Raw genomic sequence first — 19,737 nt, forward strand, 5'->3', positions numbered from 1 at the left:
TTCCGTGCGAGATATGATCCGTCTCACGTGCGCCAAGCCCCGCGCAGGGATATCTACAATGATCTTCAATGATCGTCATCGCCAATTGACGCAGCAGCCGCGACGCAGCAACGAACACCGACTGTGCTCCACAAACCCGCAGACACTCTCCACATCATGTCTTCATCCTCGCCGCAGGTCCAGCTGACTGCGGACTATCATGGTCCCGACGGGGCTCATCGCATTGCCAAAGACCTCCCCCAGACCCCAGCCGCTGCAGGGAGTGAGGAGGGCAGCGATGTCGAGGCAAAGACTGAATACTTATCAGCCCTGCGCAACAACGTGGTGCAGCTCCAGGCGGACATCAATACTTTTCTCACGCAGAAGATGGAAGAAGACAAGGCCGCAGGTGCCGACGCGCAAGACGGGAGAAAGGCGGACGAGAAGGAGGAGGAGATGTATGGCGAGGAGGACCCAGAACATGACGGGTAGCTTCGCTTCCCTCCGATGAATGTTTTGCTAGGCGAGGCATCGACGCATCCACGAATTTGCACCAGCTGGGAGAGAAGGCATAGAAATAGACAAATTGCGGTACACAGGTTACAAAGACTATCAAAATCACATTCCCGCCGCGAGCATGATGCCATAACCGAGAGTCACAATGACAACATATGCGAGCGCCGTGGCGGGGATACCGCGGGTGATGAAGTGCCGGACCTGGAGATATCGTTGTCCAGTTTGTGGATCCTCCATCATAATCGCAGCTAGTGGGGTCAAGTCAGCATGATGGACTTTTCCAAGAGAGATGTTTTGGACGTGACAACTTACTCATGTTGGGGAATCCACTCGTTGGCAGACCCATTGCAGCGGAAGCCATCAGCACCGAGGACATAACGAGGAGGTTCGGGTGGGGATCGGCCATGCTAGCGCCGACCTCCCGCACCAGCGGTAACACGATCAATGCGGCCACAGTGTGGCTGATGAATGTAGCGACGACAGCGATAAGACCGGCGAAAATGCAAGTGACACCATAGAGCGACACGCCAGCGACGCCTTCCGTTATGGATAAGGCGATGGTCTTGAGCAGACCAGAACTGTTGACCGCCTTGCCCAGTGCGAGACCGCCAGCGGCCAAGATGATGATGGTCCAGAGGAAGTTATTGAAATCTTCCTTGGTCAAAATACCGGTGCCGAAGAACAGGACGATGGGAATGATGGCGATAACGCCCATGTCGCCGAAGACGCCCTCGAGCTGGTGGCTGACGCACCACAGCCCGATCGTGATGAGTGTGGTGATGCAGATGAACCATTGGTAGCCGGTGAACTTTTCTTTGATCTGTCGAATCGGGACGATGACGGTGTTTTTGCCGGGCTGGAACGTGACCACGAGAAGCAGCCAAACGAGTATGAGACTGACAATGCACACTGGAAGGGCGATGAAGAACCATGTCCCCCAGCCAGGTTGCGGCTCCATATTCTGTAGGGCGATAAGGTTCTGAGGAGATGCGATGGGCGATGCTGCGCCACCGATGTTGGACGCGAGCGCAATTCCCAGAAGAAGAGCTTTAGCCATGTTACTGTCAGATGGCAAGTTGCGTAAAATGGGCTGTCATTATCATCGCAGTGGTCAGCTTAAGTATCCTCGCGATGAACATTTCTACAGCTCCTAGAGCTCGTCCCGTGTTTCTTACCTGGATAATGCTGAAGCACAGCACAGGCGCAGCGACATTGCTGATCCACATGCTAGCAAAGGTTGCTACCGCCATGCTGGTAAAAAGTACGGTGCTGGGTTTAGTACCGGCTTTCGACAGGACGAATGTGGCCATCATCTTCGCGATATTATATTTGCTCAGCGCGGCAGCGATTGTGAAACCGCCGAGTAGCAGCATAATGACCGGAGTCCACATCGACGCGAAGACGTATCCTGCAGCTTCTTTGCTTGTGAGTCGCCGGTTTGGCTTGGCATCCTCTCGGACGATCTGTAAAACGATGCAGAAGAACGGCACAAGTAATGAAGTGACAAACAAGGGGATTGCCTGTCATACTGAAATTAGTGGCAGCTCGGACATCCCATTACTCGAACGTTGAAAGCATACCTCGGTGGCCCATAGCAGACTGACAAAGACGACAAGCGCCAGACAGTTCTGCTGCTCTGGACGTTCCATGGTGGGCACGATCAAGAGGGTCACGAAAGTGGCGATGATGGCGGACAGCATCCAGAACGAGCTTGAGAACAGGAATTTGGGCAGACGGTATTTGCCAATCGGGAGGCTCACGATCCTACTCGTGCCTTCCTCCGCATCGCCTTGCAGACGAGCCTTCTTCGGATCGGTCTCTCGGCCCAGCATGGTGTTGCGTAGACCAAGGTTGGCGGCCTGGGCTTTTCGTTCAATGCCAATCATCTCACGCCAGACCGTATTTCGTTCCCAGACAACGTGTTCTCGGAGGTGCAGACGGAGCTCCTGGCGAGCGGTATCGACATCGCCCTTGGTGACGATGCTCGCATAGGCTTGTTCTACACGTCGGAGGTGGTCATCTAGTGCCGCGAAGGTCGATGGCTGGAAGGGTTGTGCTGGTTTGACCTTTTCTTGCACGTATGCTGATTTGAGCTTGCGATCTAGAATCTTGTCGTACTTCTTGAGGACCTTGGAGAAACCAGTCTCGTTGAGCTGGATGAAGGATCGAAGTTCGCAGATGTTGACGTAGAGTCCGATAAGGCGCTTCTTCAGGGTGATTCCCTCGTCGTAGAGGGCTTGGAACGTCTCATCAGCATATTCACTAAACACACCGGATGCCTTCAAGCCTCGTTGTGATTCCGTAAGATTAGCCTGCTCGTTAGATGACTGCTCCCTAACTGGCAAACTCCCGCGCCGGCTGCCTCGTCGTCCCAAGCTGGAAGTGCTTCGAGTAAGTGGTCCTTGCTCATTGTCGTCCTCGTCGCTTTCATCGTCATACTCTTCTTCCTCTCTGGCGGGCCCGGCTTTTCCACTCCCAAGCGTCGAGGGCCGCTTTCGCTTGTCAGGGTTGAAGAAGCTGCGGATTTTACTTTCCCGCCGAGCAGTTGCCCATAGTCTTTGTCTTTGTAGCCCTTCGCCATCTTCGTCTTCCTCGCCAACAGCGTATTCGGCTTCGTACTCTGCGACCTCTTGTAAAGTATCCTCGACCTCACCCAGGATTTCCAACTCTTTGAGGCGATAGAATGAACAGATCTTGTCTAGTTCATCGTTAAGCTTCCGGGTGAAAAGCTTGTCCGGATCATCTATGCTGTCATGAGAGAGCAGGGGCGAGTGCTCAGGGTCCGTGGTATTTGCTTGGCCACTTCGGTTGATTTGTTGCTCGAGCTGGTAGATGGCCTTTTTCAAGTTTGAGTACGAGATATAATGGGAAGACCATTCGGGCACCGCATTGAACTGAATGCTGTGTGAGAACTTCATGTCTGCTTCGAGAAGCTCACAGGCCTTGTAGCGGCGTCGGATTTCACGTCGTGACGCTGCCTGTAGTCGAGTCCTGGGAAGTAGTGCAGGAGGAGGAAGAACGTCAAGTTCGTGGTAATGTGTGGTCACGGGGGATGTATTGAATCGCTTAGTGCGAGACCATTTTTTGAGGTCCAGCGTGGGCTCTGGTGAAGCCTGTGAGGCACTAAGTCAAATCGTGGGATGTCGTGCACAATTGATGGCGGCTCAGGCGAGGTGTCTCGAGCCGGCTGGAACAGCGGCTTCAAAGCGGTCGCGGTGAGATGACTCGATGCTGTAGTAATGGTGTGTTCCGAACCGACAGGAATTGCAGAAGCGGGCATCGAGGTTCTGATCGTCGGTGATTCGTCGCCGTACCGATTGATTCACGTCTAAACTTGGATCATCGGAAGAATGGGAAAGCGCTTGTTTGGCTGCAGCAATCCCACCTGAGTGTTGCGCTAGGGAGTGCGTACAGATGCACGTAGTCACGACAGTCGCACAGCCCGAGCCCTGGAGCCCTTCACAAGCAGCCGAGAAACCACATGCTGCGATCGGTGGTAGGGCTCAGCGCCAGACTAATTCAGACGGGCCGCCGCGTTGCCAACCAAACGCGTGGGCAGGCATTGATGATGCGTTTGCTGGATCTAGGTATCGCATTCTTGTCCCCTACCATCAAACGCACTCGGAACGATTGCAGTTTGTCATGACACGACTGGTGCAATTCAGCTTCACCTTCTGGTAGTACTGCCACCCATGCACACATCAGTAGCGGAAACCAGGGTGGGCCTTAGGTATTCAGGTGCTCAAGTGGGTCTTATTGGCTTATGTAGGTGTGCTCATGTGACTGCGGAGCTCACCGATGTTTGTATCAAAGGGCTTGGTACTCGGTTGGGATGGCTTGTCACACAATCCGTGATTGGAGGCGCCAGTTTATGTCGGTGAGACATTCTATGAAGCCAGTGACAGTGAAAGACGAATCACTTCCCTATCTGAGAGCGAACTCGACCGCATTTTGTCTCCGCGCTCTCGGCAATGGACCACCCTGATGCTGCTCGAAAGTATCACGTCACTGCAGATGACGCTCGAGCATATGTGGAAGGCGTTCTGTGTGCGAACGGCGTGTCAGCGGAAGATGCAGTGATTGTCGCGCGATGTCTCGTGGCAGCGGATCTTCGAGGCATAGACACACATGGCATCAACCGAATCCCATCATACGTCGCGCGTATACGACAAGGCGTGTTGGACCCAAAAGCGAAGCCGAGCCTGCACGAAGTGACGCCTGTCGTTGCACAAGTGGACGCCCATAATGCATTTGGCTTTGTTGCTGCACATATTGGAATGGCCAAAGCTATAGAAATGGCCAAAATCTATGGTATTGGCATGGTGAGTGTAAAGCACAGCAATCACTTCGGTATGTCTGCATGGCTTGTTCAACAAGCTCTCGACGCAGATATGATGAGCCTAGTATTCACAAACAGTTCGCCTGCCTTGCCGGCGTGGGGAGGAAAGACTAAACTTATGGGAGTAAGTCCCATTGCTTGCGGAGCACCTGCTGGGAGCGGAAAACCATTCATCTTGGATATGGCTCCCTCGGTTGCGGCGCGAGGAAAAATATACAAAGCACAGCGACGGGGTGAGAAAATACCAAAGGACTGGGCTCTAGACAAGGATGGTCGCCAAACTGAAGACCCTGCTGCGGCACTGGAGGGGACCATGCTGCCCATGGGAGGCCCGAAAGGTTCTGCGCTTGCGATTATGATGGACGTCTTCTCTGGAGTTTTGTCTGGCAGCGCATTTGCCGGTGGAGTCACTAACCCGTACGACCCCAGCAGCGCTGCAGATGTTGGACATTTCTTACTTGCCGTCAAACCGGACCTTTTCATCAGCTTGGAAGACTTTCGTCAACGCATGGGCTATCTCTATCAACGAGTCGTCGAGTCCGATAAGATGGAGGGCGTAGAACGGATCTATTTTCCCGGTGAGATCGAACAGCTCGCTGAAGAGAAGCGGATCAAGAGTGGGATACCCTTGGTGAAAGCTGAAATTGATGCTTTGAACAAGGAAGCAGACATCGTGGGATCATCTCAGCTCAAGGTGAGAGAACAATGTGGAGGTTAATTCGGAACTGTTGAATGTAAACGAACAACCATCTAAAGATGCAGTCCTTTGTGAATCCCATATTCCACAATTCCACAACTACGACCAATTGTCCTCGAAGGTTCTTTGCATACTGGAGCGTCGTGCTGTATACCAAGGTAGCGATCGTAGTGGGAACTCAATCTACCCTGCGGTACCTGAACGCTGCCATTCATCCGGCCCAATGTGCTCGAAATGTGGGGAAAGCTGTATGCCGTGGTGATGGCCGGGGAGCTTCTGATGACGACGTTGTCGCAACTTGCTCATGTGCATCAGTGCGTTCTATTCGCCAATTGTTGAGCTCCTTCGTGCGACATCAAGATACACTTTCATCGATAAGTGGACCTTCAAGCGCTCCACTTTCGTTCCCCATCATCTGAAAACTTCTACCGAACGAAAGACAACAGCAATATTTCAACTGCCATCCATTATGTCTGGTCCGGCGGCATTCAAACTTGTGCGCAGTGCTGCCAGCAATGTTGCGCGGTCAACTAAGCATATCACACCCCGAACTATCTACCGACCGATGCGACTTGCTCCACGCTTTGGCCTGCAGAATTCACAATCACGATGCTTCTCAGTCACAGGCTTCGCGCGTGCTGGCCTGATGCCAGAAACGGATGAGCCGCAGCCACCCAAGGAAGTGGCATCAGAGCCCATTCCCGCCCAAGCCACGGAAGTAACAGACGACGAATATCACGAACTTTCAGAAGACTACCTGAATGCTGTCTATGAAAAGGCGGAGGAGCTCGCGGAGTCGCGGGAGGATGTCGAAGTGGATTACAGCGTAAGTCATGGTGCCTGAATGCCCCGGCATCATCAATTCTGACCTAGATCGCGTCATAGGCCGGTGTGCTCACCATCAGCTGCCCGCCAAATGGAACCTATGTCATCAACAAACAACCGCCGAACAAACAAATATGGCTGTCATCGCCAGTCTCCGGCCCAAAGCGGTACGACTACGTGCTTGAAGGAGAGGGCCAAAATGAGAAGGAAGGCGGAGGCACGGGCGAGTGGATTTATCTTCGCGACGGGACTAACATGACGGAATTGCTGACAAAAGAGCTGGGACTGGTAATCGTCTCGCACGAGGCGGAAATGAAGCAAAGTGTGGACCCGAAGGAATGAGTGATTTAAAGAACATTGGGCTGAGAAGATGATGATAGTTCTGACTGCTCGGGAGGCTGAGCTACATGTCCAAAGAGACATGCTTCATGCTTTGTATTGCTAGTTTGTTGCGAAATCCTATCAATGACAATGAAAATGGTCAGAGACATGAGTGACGAATCAAGCAATTGCAGCGACACTTTTGTCGTGCCGGGGACGAGCTCTAGCTTATCAGAGAACGCCCGCCTGTCCAGCACATGGCTGAAACAATCCTTGGATAATGAATTGCGAACCCGATCGCGCTGCGTGGCATGCGCTCGCAAGCCTTCGCAAGAGCACCAAGTACCCGCTGATGGCGACTGGCGGCAACGTGCGCCTTACCAACCATCAATTCAAAACTGAAACGACTTGAGCCCATACTCCCACCTTCATGCTCATGCGGCAGCCGGAATCTGCTGCGCTGGAGCGCCACTGCCCATCTGCTCTCCGCCTTCGGGCTTGGGAAGTTCGTCCACTTCGAATATCACGCGGATCTGGAGGCTACAACTCGGGCAGATGGCAATCTCTTCGCCGTCGCGCAAATCGTCGATGGCGATCTGGAAACGATCGCCACAGGGACATGGGTAGTGGTAGATCTGGAGGACAGGATCGAAGACCATGTCCTGCAATGTTTCGTGAGTACAAGCCTTGGTGACCAGTTGACGAGTGGGAAAGTAGTCGTACCTCGATCTCTATCTCATCGTAGATATTGTCCGCCATTGTGCAAGTACGCGGGTCAATATCTTCATCGCTCGCCGTCTGGGTTGATGGTGGCGGGCCTTCGCATCACAATCAAGGGTCTACATAATTTTTCCAATTCGAGACTGAACAGCATGAGTCAGCCGCTCGTCTCGTGGCGGGCAATCTCACGCGAGTCCATGTGGGGTTTTAAGCGCGCTACGGTCTGACGTCCGAGGAAGCAACCTTGGAAGGCTTCTTCGATGCTGCCACTCTGCATTGGTGGAGAACCACGCGCGACAATTCTGACCACGTTGTCTAGACAAAGGCAGGCACATCATTCGTGGGCATTCTTCGCGATCACGCTGCAAAGTTGACATCTGCTCTGCAAGTGGACAACGGAACTTGGAGACGAATCTTAGTACCTGTAGCTTTATCTCTCACTCGCCACTCGGATGAGCAATCACGCCATATCCACCGATTCCATCGCGCGCTCTGTCGTTGGCTCATCCGCTTCATGAATGTAACATGAGAGCGCCCAGTCGGAGCATACGTGCCGGGTTATCAAGGCTGACGTCTTCTTCATGCCGTCATGGGCGTTGCATCCTGCTCACACTGGTCGAGATATTAGCATTTGGCCCGAGTTTCATTGGGTAAATACAAGCGCGATTAGCGGCGTGGTGAACTATGTGTCAGACCTGCAGTCATACAGGCATGTTACCATACACGCGAACGTGTGTTGCCATTCGTTGGCAAATCTACGGCTTTATGGGATCAGTATATTGACCAGGGTGATGGTGCAATCGTTCTGATGGCTAGCCTGCATAAAGCATCACTTCCACATTAAATGTTTTAATGTTTCGTATCAAAGTTTGCTCCTCTTCGTCTCAAGGGCGCTCATTTCATCCAACACACACCTAGTCCAAGACATTGTCCAACACAGCAAACATGGCTCCAGCTTTGTTAGTTTCTGAGCCTCAAACAAATGCAGAGCAGGAATGGCAAAAAGACAAGCTGCAATCCGGCGATTTCAAAGAAGCATTTCAACAAGGCGCATCAACAACTGATTACGAGGTCGAATTGAAAGGAACTGGTCGATTTGCGCCTGCCAAATACCCTCACTATCTACCTTATTGGGACGCAACCATCAAGTACCCTCCGCTCGAGCCTTTCGAACACACCGAGCACGGTCTTGATGCGGACCCGTCCTTCTCAAACCTCCTCTCTGGAGGACAATTCAAGGATCTCACCGGGAATATCGGCGCCGAGGTCACTGGAATTCAGCTAAGCAAGTTGAGCAACGCTGGAAAGGACGAGCTTGCTCGTTTTGTTGCCGAGAAGAAAGTCGTCGCTTTCCGCGCCCAAGACTTTGCAGACTTGCCGATCCAGGAGGCGTTGGACTTCGCCGAGTATTACGGTCCCAGCCATATACACCCGGCGTCTGGTGCACCGAAGGGCTTTCCTGGAGTGCATCTAGTCCATCGATCAGCTTCCGACACGACTGTCTACGACTTCTTCCAAGAACGCACAAACAGTGTCACTTGGCATTCAGATGTGTCCTACGAGATCCAACCGCCGGGCACCACCTTCTTATATGTGCTTGATGGGCCGCTAGCAGGCGGTGATACGCTCTTCGCAAACTTGGCTGTGAGTAAAATCCTTCTGGAATCACAACTTACATACTGATTGTCCTCAGGTCGCATACCAAAGACTCAGCCCTGCGTTCCGAGAGCGATTGCACGGTCTACAAGCCGTCCACTCTGGGCACGAACAGGCCGAAGCTGCTCTCGCACGCGGCTCGATCGTCCGTAGAGCTCCCGTCAGCAATGTCCATCCTCTCGTTCGAACACACCCAATCACAGGCGAGAAGGCTCTATATGTCAACCCGCAGTTCACTCGAAGAATTGTGGGATTTAAGAAGGAGGAGAGTGACTATCTGCTCAAGTTCTTGTACGATCATATCGCCCTTGGAGCAGATTTCCACGCTCGCGTGAAGTGGGAGCCTGGCACCGTGGTGGTCTGGGACAACCGCGTCACGAGCCACACTGCGATTTTGGATTGGAAGGACGGTTATCGACGACATCTGGCTCGACTGACGCCGCGTGCGGAGAAGCCGTACGAGACACCATTCGAAGGTGCAAAGTAGATCCAAAGTACTGTCGCTGGTAGAACATTGCTTGATGTACACGATAATTCTGTTCGACGTTGGCACCCCTTGTGCGGTGTGTTGTTCAGTTCAAATGTTTCACCCCGCGTTGATTGCGACTGTACATCGAGGTGTGCGCAGCGCTGCAAAACTAACGGAAGATTGCCTCTAGCTGCGAATACTAGCAAGCATCTGATAGTATGGAAACCTTCATCATTCGCAGATATGGTTTATCAAGTAGTAAGTCATGGTTAATATGCGGGTTGGGGTGAGCCGATGTTGGGCTAGGGTTTGGGTAACGAGAAGAGGTGACGTACTGAGAGGTCACGGGAAGGAACAGAGCTCCACTACAAGCTAAGCAGCGGCGAAGCCAACCTCCAGCTATTCTGACACTACTGGTACTGTATGCCCGGAACCTAAGCAGTATATCCGACTTCACGATCTGCTCGTCGTGAATCGAACCTAGCGACCACACCATAAATCGGACTAACCGGTCGCAACAATCACAGCGAATAGCCTGACTACAGTCATCGCGAATTCTCGAGAACAGAACACCGCCGCAATGGCTAAAGGCGAAGATGTTGATCCCAGGATGATGTCCGTCACTCCGCGCATACGATACAACACCATTGGTGGTGTCAATGGACCTTTGGTTATCCTAGAAAATGTAGGTCGTGGGCACGACACCTGGCTATCCACGATAACAAGATACTGAGCTTCTTCTGCAAAACAGGTCAAGTTCCCACGTTTCAACGAGATTGTGTCCTTGACGCTTCCAGATGGCACTGAGCGATCTGGTCAGGTCTTGGAAGCAAGAGGTTGGTTGAGAATAGTCAGAAGTATACATGGCGCTTGGCTGACCATTGTCCGAAGGAAACCGTGCCGTGGTCCAAGTCTTCGAGGGAACATCTGGCATTGATGTGAAGAAGGTGAGCAAGAGATGGGATACATGACACTTTGAAGGAATGGCGCTGAGATAACCCAACAGACCAAAGTGGAGTTCACTGGACACTCGCTCAAACTCGGCGTGTCGGAAGACATGCTCGGTCGAATCTTTGACGGCTCCGGACGTGCCATTGACAAGGGACCGAAAGTGCTAGCAGAGGACTACATCGACATCAACGGATCTCCCATCAACCCATACGCTCGAGTGTACCCCGAAGAGATGATCTCGACCGGTATCTCAGCCATTGACACCATGAACTCCATCGCTCGTGGTCAAAAGATTCCTATTTTCTCTGCTGCCGGTCTCCCTCACAATGAAATCGCCGCCCAAATTTGCCGACAGGCAGGTCTTGTCAAGCCGACCAAGGGTATTCACGACGACCACGAGGAGAACTTCTCAATCGTCTTCGGTGCCATGGGTGTCAATTTGGAGACGAGCCGCTTCTTCACCAAGGACTTTGAGGAGAACGGCAGCATGGAGCGTACCACACTCTTCCTCAACCTTGCAAATGACCCGACTATCGAGCGTATCATTACGCCTCGTCTTGCATTGACGACGGCAGAATACTACGCCTACCAGCTGGAGAAGCACGTCTTGGTTATTTTGACTGACTTGTCATCGTACTGTGACGCTCTCCGTGAGGTGTCTGCCGCTCGTGAAGAAGTGCCAGGTCGACGTGGTTACCCGGGTTACATGTACACTGACTTGTCGACCATTTACGAACGTGCTGGACGTGTCGCCGGCCGAAACGGATCTATCACGCAGATCCCCATTTTGACCATGCCTAACGATGGTACGCAATGCCCATTAGACTTTTACTACACTTTGCACAATCGCTGACAAGTGCGTTCACATAGATATCACCCACCCTATTCCCGATCTTACTGGCTACATCACCGAAGGACAGATCTTCGTCGACCGTGCTCTCCACAACAAGGGTGTCTACCCACCAATCAACGTGCTTCCCTCCCTCTCTCGTCTCATGAAGTCCGCTATTGGCGAAGGTCACACTCGCAAGGACCACGGTGACGTGTCCAACCAGCTGTACGCCAAATACGCCATTGGTCGTGATGCCGCGAGCATGAAGGCCGTCGTCGGTGAGGAGGCACTGAGCAGCGAAGACAAGCTCTCATTGGAGTTCCTCGAGAAGTTCGAGAAGACGTACATTTCGCAAGGGCCTTACGAGAAGCGTACCATCTTCGACGGTCTTGACCTGGCCTGGGAGCTGCTCCGCATTTACCCCAAGGAGCTGCTCAACCGAATTCCCAAGAAGATCTTGGATGAGTTCTACCAGAGACAGCCGAAGAAGTCGACACGGGATAACGATGGAGAGGACGAAGACAAGAAGAAGAAGCAACAGCAGGAGTCGGAGAACTTGATCGACGCGTAGTGGGTAATCATAGACATTTAGTGAATGAGTGAATCGATAAATGGAATTGCATTTGTAGCACTGACATGGTTGGAATGATAATAAGTGAACGAGGATGACAAACTCAATCATGCCGCATATATGATGGAATCTGTAGGCTTGAGCTTCGTCACCTGGAGGTTGTATGTGTACCGTACTCAGCGACTATTGTGCTGTGGTTGCGCAGTGCCGCACATGAATTTTGACCTGTTGTCTCCTGACGTGGAGAGCCAAAGAAATACGCTCTTATGCATGAATCGTGCACATAGTGCACGATGCCACCCGGGCTGTCCGCCCTCCGTGCTGCCTAGAGCACCACGCAGGACCTCGCTTTGCGTCCCGCCGTTATGCAGGAGATGGGCAGACGCACGAACACTCTTCGTCTCCAGTACAAAGAGTATGTTACAATGTTTAACGTGCTGTATGTATAGTCATACCCATTGTATCTACTACTTACTTACCTACCTACCCAGGCAGTAGGCATGTGTCTATACAAAGAGGGAACCGCATGACAGAGGAGTGCTCGCGCCGCCCACTCTCTGCCTGGTGTTGGCTGATCCAATTTCATCATCGTTGATCGGCCATTGTCCTAGCACACTCGGCCACAGGTACAGTACTGTATACCACCTGCCCATGCCCACATCAACATCCACACGCACGTGTTCCCGCACCCTCACCGAAATCATCATACATTCTCCATAGACATGCACACATCATATACAGTATATAGCTCGTAGACGCGTCTGAAGGCGACAGTCAGCAAATCGTGCGCAAAGAAGAGCGGGCTGTTTCCTTCTCCTTTCCCCTCCTGGCCACCCATTCGTCGACCAAAGCCCCCAAAGCCCTAGAATCGTCACCCATCTGGCACTATACACACGCCGGCTCCCTCACTCTCCCTCCTCACTCGTCAACACTGCTACAGAAGAGGGAGAGCTCCAGGTAAAATTGGTGGAAATATTAGCCGCGAGCTGGCCTTCATTTTGGCTCCCATTTACGCCGTCGCTCCAAACGACGAACTCAATCGTCCTGGCCCAAACCTGCCGCCCGCGCGATCATGTCGGCCACGGCGCAATCCAATACCCTGCCTCGCTCTTCCTCATCAACACGACGTCCACCTTCTTCCGCGTACGAGTACAACACCTCACCCGCCAATCCCACCAACATCGCCGCAACCGTTGACAATCGCGACCGGCCTCACCGCGCGCACTCGGTTCTCCATCGCAACGCGCCGCCATCCTCTCCTCGCCGTTCCATGTCCGCTTCACGGGCTCCGGCATCTGCCCACCACAGCCGAAGCCCTTCGGCCAATCTTGAAAAGGTCGCGCGACAGGATTTCGAGCAGACAAACCTCCCCGGCCAACAGTCCGCCAGTCCACGTCGGAGCGAGTCGCAGGATCCTTCGGCAGGCAACACCCCAGCACATCTTTCCCGCAGTGAATCAACCCGGCAATCCTCGGGGCACGGCCGGACACAATCTCGTTACAAAGACCAGACTACCCCGGCCTCGACCTCGGGTGGTGGATCCAACTCGAATCACAGTCATCATGCCTCCGAGTCGCGTGCGGCTGCGCCGCCGACTCAACTTCGCCGGCGGACCACCATCGATGCTCAGACGGGCCATTGGGAGCTCGGCAAAACCATCGGCGCGGGCAGCATGGGCAAGGTGAAGCTTGCTCGGAACAAAGCGACGGGAGAGCAGGTCGCGGTGAAGATCGTGCCGCGACAAAGCACAGAAGGCGAGCACCGGACGCAGGCCGACCGGGACCGCGCCGACCGCAGCAAGGAAGTAAGGACTGCGCGGGAGGCCGCCATTGTGACGCTGGTTGATCACCCGTACATTTGCGGTATGCGGGATGTGGTACGCACCGGCTACCACTGGTACATGCTCTTTGAATACGTCAACGGTGGTCAAATGTTGGACTACATCATCAGTCACGGACGACTAAAGGAGAAGCAGGCGCGGAAATTCGGCCGGCAGATTGCGAGCGCGCTTGACTACTGCCATCGCAACAGCATTGTCCATCGTGATCTCAAGATTGAAAATATCCTGATCAGCAATAATGGTGACATCAAGATCATTGATTTTGGCCTATCGAACTTGTTCAGCCCGCGCGATCATCTCAAGACGTTTTGTGGCAGCTTATATTTCGCTGCGCCGGAACTGTTGCAAGCGAAAGCTTATACAGGGCCCGAGGTGGATGTATGGAGTTTTGGCATCGTGCTCTACGTCCTGGTCTGTGGCAAGGTTCCGTTTGATGACCAGAGCATGCCGCAGCTCCACGCAAAAATCAAGAAAGGTGTTGTAGAATACCCGCCGTGGCTCACTCCTGGTACGTCTGTGTCTGCCTGCACGATCCAGCATCGTCTCCAGAGGACTTCGTCTTGCTGCAATGTGAAACCGTCACTGACTTCCGTTCTCTAGAATGCCGCGGCTTGATCGCGCGTATGCTCATGACCAATCCAAGCGAGAGAGCGACAATGCACGAAATCATGAATCATCCGTGGATGACAAAAGGCTTCAGCGGTCCCCCCGAGAATCATCTTCCAGAACGGAAACCAGTTCAACTTCCACTGGACCCGGAGGTGGTTGCCAAAATGACGGGATTCGATTTCGGCAACTCAAAGTACATCACCGAGCAATTGACAGCCGTAATCGAGTCCGAGGATTATCAGCGTGCAGTTCGTCTGATGGAGAAGCGAATGAGTCAACCGAACCCAGAATCAGAGCAGAAGCGGGGAGTCTTTGGTTTTTACAAACGCCGCGGATCTACCACGAGCAAAGACACACTCAACACGCCTTCGGTGGAGGCCATTCAGTCTGGCACTGATCCGATAAATGCCTACTCGCCTTTCCTTTCTGTCTACTACCTAGCTCGCGAGAAAATCGAGCGCGAGGCTCGTGAGAAGAACCCGGGCGCGTTAGCGCTGCCGCAGTCGCCAGACGAGAAGCCGCTGCAAATTCCCAGTGTTACAACACCGCCGGTCGCGCATACCAATAGTCAGACCTATGAAATGGCTGGAGAAAAGCCGACCGGTGGTCGCTCACGACCGCGGGCTCGTACACACGGCGAGGACGAAATCGCTGATGGAATCCAGAACATTGACGTCAATGCTGCCCCTTCACCACTCAACGCTAACCCGACAATCATCGAGCCGTCCGCTGAGCAGCAGAGTAAGGGTCACAGCCGCAAGGAAAGTACTGCTGCGGGAATTCTCAGACGGTTTAGCAAGCGCAGCAGCGTGGGTGACCGGCTCAGCCATCCCCCAGCTGCACTGGCCGCCTACAGCAAGGATTCAAATTCTGAATCTCCACGTAAAAGTATTGGCCTACTGCGAACCCGTGATAATAGTCAGAATCGAGAATCTACGGGCACTGCAGCGGGCGACGCATCTTTCGCCAAACAGGCTGGCCTACTCTCACCGCCCGCGGGTGACGACACACCTCCTGGTTCGTCCGCTGTGGAGCCACAGCAAGCACAAGTCAAACGTCATGGTTTGGGCCGTTCGGTCAGCGTCAATTCTAGTGATATTCGACGCCGTTTATCGAGACGTGGTGCATCTGAAGGTTCTGCTGAGCAACAACAACAGCAGCGGATCAATCAACAAGCACGTCCTCAACCATCATCCTCCTTGGAGCCTAGCGGCCAGGATATCGCCTCGGATGCCGAGCGTTCATCTTCACGACCCCATACAACCATTGGAATGGCGAGTCGTGCGCGATCCATGGGCCACGGCTCCAGCAATCAACATTCACGCAAGGAAAGCCTGCCATCCTCGGCGATGCTACGATCCCAGCAGGGTCGGCCTACTAGCATGATCTCTTCCTCCAAGAGGGAATCCTCTCAGTTCCCTACTTCGACGCTTCCACGGCCACAGGATGTTCGCGAGGAGACCGATCAGGAGATCGAGGAGGAGGAGATCGGCAGCACTCACGACCGTCGTGGAAGCCGAACTCGCCAATCCCACAAAACGGGTGATGCAGACGACTACGACGAAGACGCGCCGTCTATGAAGCCTGTATATCTCAAGGGCCTCTTCAGCTCGAGTACCACCACGTCCCGTCCTTTGCCGGTCATCCGTGCAGACATTATCCGGGTCCTGCGCGAGCTGGATGTCGAATTCCGCGAGATCCGTGGCGGATTCTCCTGCCGGCACTGGCCCAGTATCGTTGTGGGCAATAACAGCCCGGACGAGAAGTCTGTTAATGCCACCGCTGGTGAGGATGGAGCCACGCCCCGTTCGCCTCCACAAAGTCCTCCTCACCAGGCAGCCTCCATCGACGGCAGCACCGGGGGCGGCAGTACCGGCCACCGCCGAAAAATCTCATTTGCTGGCTTCCGCGCCAGCACCAGCGCTGACCGTCCTCCCCCGAGCAACACATCCGCCTCCCAACCGCCCAACGACGACAACATCTACTCCGGCCCCAGTGACGTCGACTATTCCGAAGACGAGACGGGCCACCTCCCCTCCTCCACTCGCCCACAAGCCCAACAACCCTCGCGCACGAAACGCTACTCTCGCATCATCGGCGGCTCCTCAACGCCCGTGCCCCGAGACGCCTCTGCCTCCGCGGGCGGCAGCAATGCTATGCATGCGGTTGGCGAGACCAGCACGCATGTCCACTCGGACCTCGGTGCTGCGATGACGGCGCTGCGGTTCGAAATCATCCTCGTCAAAGTTCCCTTGCTCCAACTCCACGGCATCCAGTTCAAGAAAGTCGATGGTGGGACGTGGCAGTACAAGGCCATGGCGCAGAGGATCCTGGGAGGGTTGAGGCTATGAGGATGAGGGTTCATTCTCCTGCACAGTATTGAGAAGAAGGGATGGAGAAGATCTGGAAGCGATGAAGTCTCGGGGGAGCGAGGAATCCCCTGCTCGGTTTCCTTGTTGTGCTGCACCATTAGAACGGGTTGATCTCGTTCCCTCCCTCCCTCTCTCTCTTTTGGAAGAAGCTTTTTTGATCTCGATTTCATTGTAGTATTACGTGTATGAGTGCGATGGGAGCGATGTGCGGAGAGAGACCGAAAGAGAGAATTTAGAAAGCAGAAAGCAGGAAGTAGAAAGCGTCCCTTCGTCTTTATGCGTAGCGAGTGATCTCGCCGGACCAAGACGCCCGACTATCCAATCAGGATTATTTCTTACTCATCATATTTCATTATTCATCGTAACTTTCCGTGCGACATGCTCTCTGTGTCATATGGCACTGTCGTCTCGATGTTCATTCAAGCTAAATCCAGTTTCCTCTCTAGATCCTCCCACCGTCCACTTCGCAGCGGGTCCAATTTCTTCAGCTCGGCCAACCACGTTCTCATCTCCTCCTTGATCGTCTTCTCCTTCAGCACTGCATCATCCTCATCCCCGCCCGCAACGAGACCGTTGAACCGGCGTCCGTTCTCCAGCAGCGCTTGATAGATATACTTACAATCCTCCGCGCCATCGAGCATCTCCCTCAAGTTCTCCCCCTCCGCCTCGAGGTACTTCCTTCGCGTAGTTTCATCTACATCGGCAGCGTCACCCAGAATCCCCGCAGGAGCTGCAGTGTGATCTTTCCCTGCTGCTGCTGCTGCGGGTGCGTGATCTACCGCCGTCATCAGGAATTGATGATACGTCCATAAACTCTGGTCATACGGATCGGTGTACAGCGCCCGCGTGAGCAGGGCGATCTCGGCGTCGTACGCCGCGATGCGGACGGCGGCAGAGGCGTTCTGTTCGGAGAGGAGACGCGGGAGCAGGCGGGAGCGGGCGTGCCAGGCGGAGAAGTTGCTGAGATTGCTGGAGATCATCTTGGTGGTGTAGTCGAACTCGGACTGGGCGAGGCTGCTCGCGTTTGTGGAATGGGTGGGATCGAGGGCGGCGGTCGCTTCTTCGATCCGCTCGACGACGGTCCGCCGGTAGCCCCAGCCGTGGAAGTTTCGGCCGTCCAGCGCGAGCATCTTGCTGACGAGCGCGAGTTCGTGGCGCCAGAGATCCAGGGCGGTAGCGGAGGGCAGGTGGGTGGTGGCGGTGGCGAGGAGCCAGGATCGATGGTTCCAGATCCAGTAGCATTTTGGGAATTGCTTGAGGAGGGGGAGGAGGAAGTGGAGATCTTCGCGGATGAGGAGGGTGATTTCTTGTTGGGCCGGGGTGTGGTTTGCTTGGGAGGCGGCGGCGATGTCGGTCGCTTCGAGGTCGGAGCTTTGGGTAGAGGCTTCGTTATGGCGCAGGAGTTCTTTAGAGAAGACGTCCTGGAGGATCAAACGTCGGTGGTTCCATATGGTGTAGTATTCTGGGTTTCGCGTCAGGAGACGGGAGGTCAGTTGAAGAGTCTCGTTGGAATAGTCTTTTGCTCGGATCTATGATCGGAAAGAGTCAGTCAGTCGACCATGTGTGAGTTCGCCGCCTTGATTCTAATGAGCTCCTCGTCGTCGATAAGCCGTTTCACCAGATGAAGAGAAGACGTAGATGGGAAGCACCTTTTCTCGTTCTTCGCGCCCCAGCGCTTGATATTCGTCGACGAGTCGCTTTTCTTCTGCTCGTGCCTTTGCGCTCTTCTCAACGACCGTGCCTGGTGCAGCGCGTGGGACACCATGCTATCGTCGCAACTCACGAATGGAGTGGTTAGCCGTTAGAAATATGGACTGGATAATTCGTTATCGTGGATGGTTTGCGGTGCTTACACTGGCCATGATGGTCGCAAAAGTCTATGTATCCCAAGTCGACCAATACTCGAATGAAGTTACACTGTTAGTAATCGCAAGTTAACTCCTGTTCTTATGCGATGCCAATTTATGAATATCCAAATGTGTAAGAGGTGTTCTGAACAGGCAACCGCGATGAGAAACGGAACGGCGAAAAGCGAAGCTGCGTGACGCCCAGCGAGCTCATCTCGTCCCATCTCGTATTTTTCGAATTGCTTGACCTCGTCTACAACCTCCAACCTTGCTGTTCGGTCAGCATACAATCATGATGGCTAACTGATAGGTATACACAATTATTGTTATGACTGCCGCCTCAACTCCTACCTCGCAGGCCGTGACTGGATGGTAGCAGAGCTACCTCCGAGGTGTCGTGCGCGTGGAAGCTCTAGTCGATAGAACACTTGGCTTCAGGCAAGGATCTCGTTCGACAGTCTGCAAGCGACAACACCAACGTCGGCCGTTTCGCGGAATCATGACCGAAAGACGGCTCAGGCTGGAAGTGCCCGACCTTGTCGCCATCACTCCAGCCGGAAATGCGAGGACGGAATAGGACAGTCCACTTTCGCCGACGCGAAGTGATGCGTGGACAGAGCCGGAATGTAGCCAGAACGATACACCGTTGACCACACCTGCGTCGTCACCAGCCCGAGACTTGTCCGCTCTGGAGCCATCGTTCTCATCTTGGCACTTGTCACGCACACGATGTGACGGTGAGGTTGCAAGCAACGTTGAAGAGGATTCCGAGCTTGACGGCATCGCACATAGCCATAGCCATAGCCTGCTTGATGAAGATGAGATTGAAGATACTGAGCCTTGCATTGAATCATCATCGGATCACGAAAAAGCCCGCCCAGCAAAGCACTGGCATCTCGACTTGACTACCACGGTGGACGAAGGTCAGGAATGTCCCCTAGGAGAAGAAGCAAACTCTTATGATGATATCGCAACGCCTCCAACCAGAGCCAGCAAAGCCAAACGTGATCTTGGAGAGTTTCCTTTTCCAACTGCCGCAGGTACGACGAACGTGCCATCCTGGCTCGCCGCACAGCGATATCCGTCGCGATTACTTCCTCACCATGGTCGAAGTCTCACTCCACGGCGGCATCAGCTCATGACAAGTACGTTGAGCAGCCCAGATCGCTTCATCCCAAACAGACTGAAGTCGC

General features: G+C 53.8%; 10 protein-coding genes across 10 annotated transcripts; 6 read left to right on the plus strand and 4 right to left on the minus strand.

Moving 5' to 3' along the window:
* Positions 1-156: 156 nt before the first annotated feature.
* On the plus strand, positions 157-471 carry K489DRAFT_371858 (uncharacterized protein; the record flags this gene model as incomplete). Its single annotated transcript, XM_033603270.1, has 1 exon — positions 157-471. One exon carries the CDS (start codon positions 157-159, stop codon positions 469-471), a length of 315 nt encoding a protein of 104 aa, XP_033457915.1.
* Positions 435-3,869, minus strand: K489DRAFT_381924 (SPX-domain-containing protein). Its single transcript, XM_033605248.1, has 4 exons — positions 2,076-3,869; positions 1,671-2,015; positions 808-1,585; positions 435-743 (listed from the first exon to the last, which is right to left on the minus strand). Exons 1-4 carry the CDS (start codon positions 3,411-3,413, stop codon positions 598-600), a joined length of 2,607 nt encoding a protein of 868 aa, XP_033457916.1. The 5' UTR covers positions 3,414-3,869; the 3' UTR covers positions 435-597.
* Positions 3,870-4,357: 488 nt separating this feature from the next.
* K489DRAFT_381928 (Malate/L-lactate dehydrogenase) lies at positions 4,358-5,628 on the plus strand. The gene has a single exon (XM_033605249.1). It carries the CDS (start codon positions 4,467-4,469, stop codon positions 5,550-5,552), a length of 1,086 nt encoding a protein of 361 aa, XP_033457917.1. The 5' UTR covers positions 4,358-4,466; the 3' UTR covers positions 5,553-5,628.
* Positions 5,629-6,177: 549 nt separating this feature from the next.
* K489DRAFT_389669 (Frataxin) lies at positions 6,178-6,698 on the plus strand (the record flags this gene model as incomplete). The annotated part of the gene is made up of 2 exons (XM_033606528.1): positions 6,178-6,357; positions 6,417-6,698. The coding sequence occupies 2 exons, from the start codon at positions 6,178-6,180 to the stop codon at positions 6,696-6,698; spliced, it is 462 nt and encodes a 153-aa protein (XP_033457918.1).
* Positions 6,699-7,159: 461 nt separating this feature from the next.
* On the minus strand, positions 7,160-7,436 carry K489DRAFT_291388 (zf-CSL-domain-containing protein; the record flags this gene model as incomplete). Its single annotated transcript, XM_033600189.1, has 2 exons — positions 7,160-7,339; positions 7,401-7,436. Coding segments are annotated over 2 exons (216 nt in total), but the record flags the coding sequence as incomplete, so codon positions are not given.
* A 906-nt stretch (positions 7,437-8,342) lies between these two features.
* K489DRAFT_389671 (TauD-domain-containing protein) lies at positions 8,343-9,540 on the plus strand (the record flags this gene model as incomplete). The annotated part of the gene is made up of 2 exons (XM_033606529.1): positions 8,343-9,041; positions 9,091-9,540. The coding sequence occupies 2 exons, from the start codon at positions 8,343-8,345 to the stop codon at positions 9,538-9,540; spliced, it is 1,149 nt and encodes a 382-aa protein (XP_033457920.1).
* Positions 9,541-9,924: 384 nt separating this feature from the next.
* On the plus strand, positions 9,925-11,940 carry K489DRAFT_381932 (V-type ATPase). Its single transcript, XM_033605250.1, has 5 exons — positions 9,925-10,207; positions 10,274-10,358; positions 10,414-10,469; positions 10,529-11,279; positions 11,344-11,940. The coding sequence occupies exons 1-5, from the start codon at positions 10,103-10,105 to the stop codon at positions 11,874-11,876; spliced, it is 1,530 nt and encodes a 509-aa protein (XP_033457921.1). The 5' UTR covers positions 9,925-10,102; the 3' UTR covers positions 11,877-11,940.
* A 790-nt stretch (positions 11,941-12,730) lies between these two features.
* On the plus strand, positions 12,731-17,034 carry K489DRAFT_381933 (Pkinase-domain-containing protein). Its single transcript, XM_033605251.1, has 2 exons — positions 12,731-14,224; positions 14,317-17,034. The coding sequence occupies exons 1-2, from the start codon at positions 12,949-12,951 to the stop codon at positions 16,674-16,676; spliced, it is 3,636 nt and encodes a 1,211-aa protein (XP_033457922.1). The 5' UTR covers positions 12,731-12,948; the 3' UTR covers positions 16,677-17,034.
* Positions 16,948-18,761, minus strand: K489DRAFT_341380 (protein prenylyltransferase). The gene is made up of 3 exons (XM_033602283.1): positions 18,551-18,761; positions 18,347-18,463; positions 16,948-18,226 (listed from the first exon to the last, which is right to left on the minus strand). Exons 1-3 carry the CDS (start codon positions 18,557-18,559, stop codon positions 17,117-17,119), a joined length of 1,236 nt encoding a protein of 411 aa, XP_033457923.1. The 5' UTR covers positions 18,560-18,761; the 3' UTR covers positions 16,948-17,116.
* Positions 18,695-19,512, minus strand: K489DRAFT_259749 (uncharacterized protein). The gene has a single exon (XM_033600031.1). The coding sequence runs from the start codon at positions 19,388-19,390 to the stop codon at positions 18,926-18,928; it is 465 nt and encodes a 154-aa protein (XP_033457924.1). The 5' UTR covers positions 19,391-19,512; the 3' UTR covers positions 18,695-18,925.
* Between the last annotated feature and the right edge of the window lie 225 nt (positions 19,513-19,737).

This window comes from Dissoconium aciculare, assembly GCF_010015565.1.
Source record: "Dissoconium aciculare CBS 342.82 unplaced genomic scaffold K489scaffold_9, whole genome shotgun sequence".
Classification (NCBI taxonomy): Eukaryota; Fungi; Ascomycota; class Dothideomycetes; order Mycosphaerellales; family Dissoconiaceae; genus Dissoconium; species Dissoconium aciculare.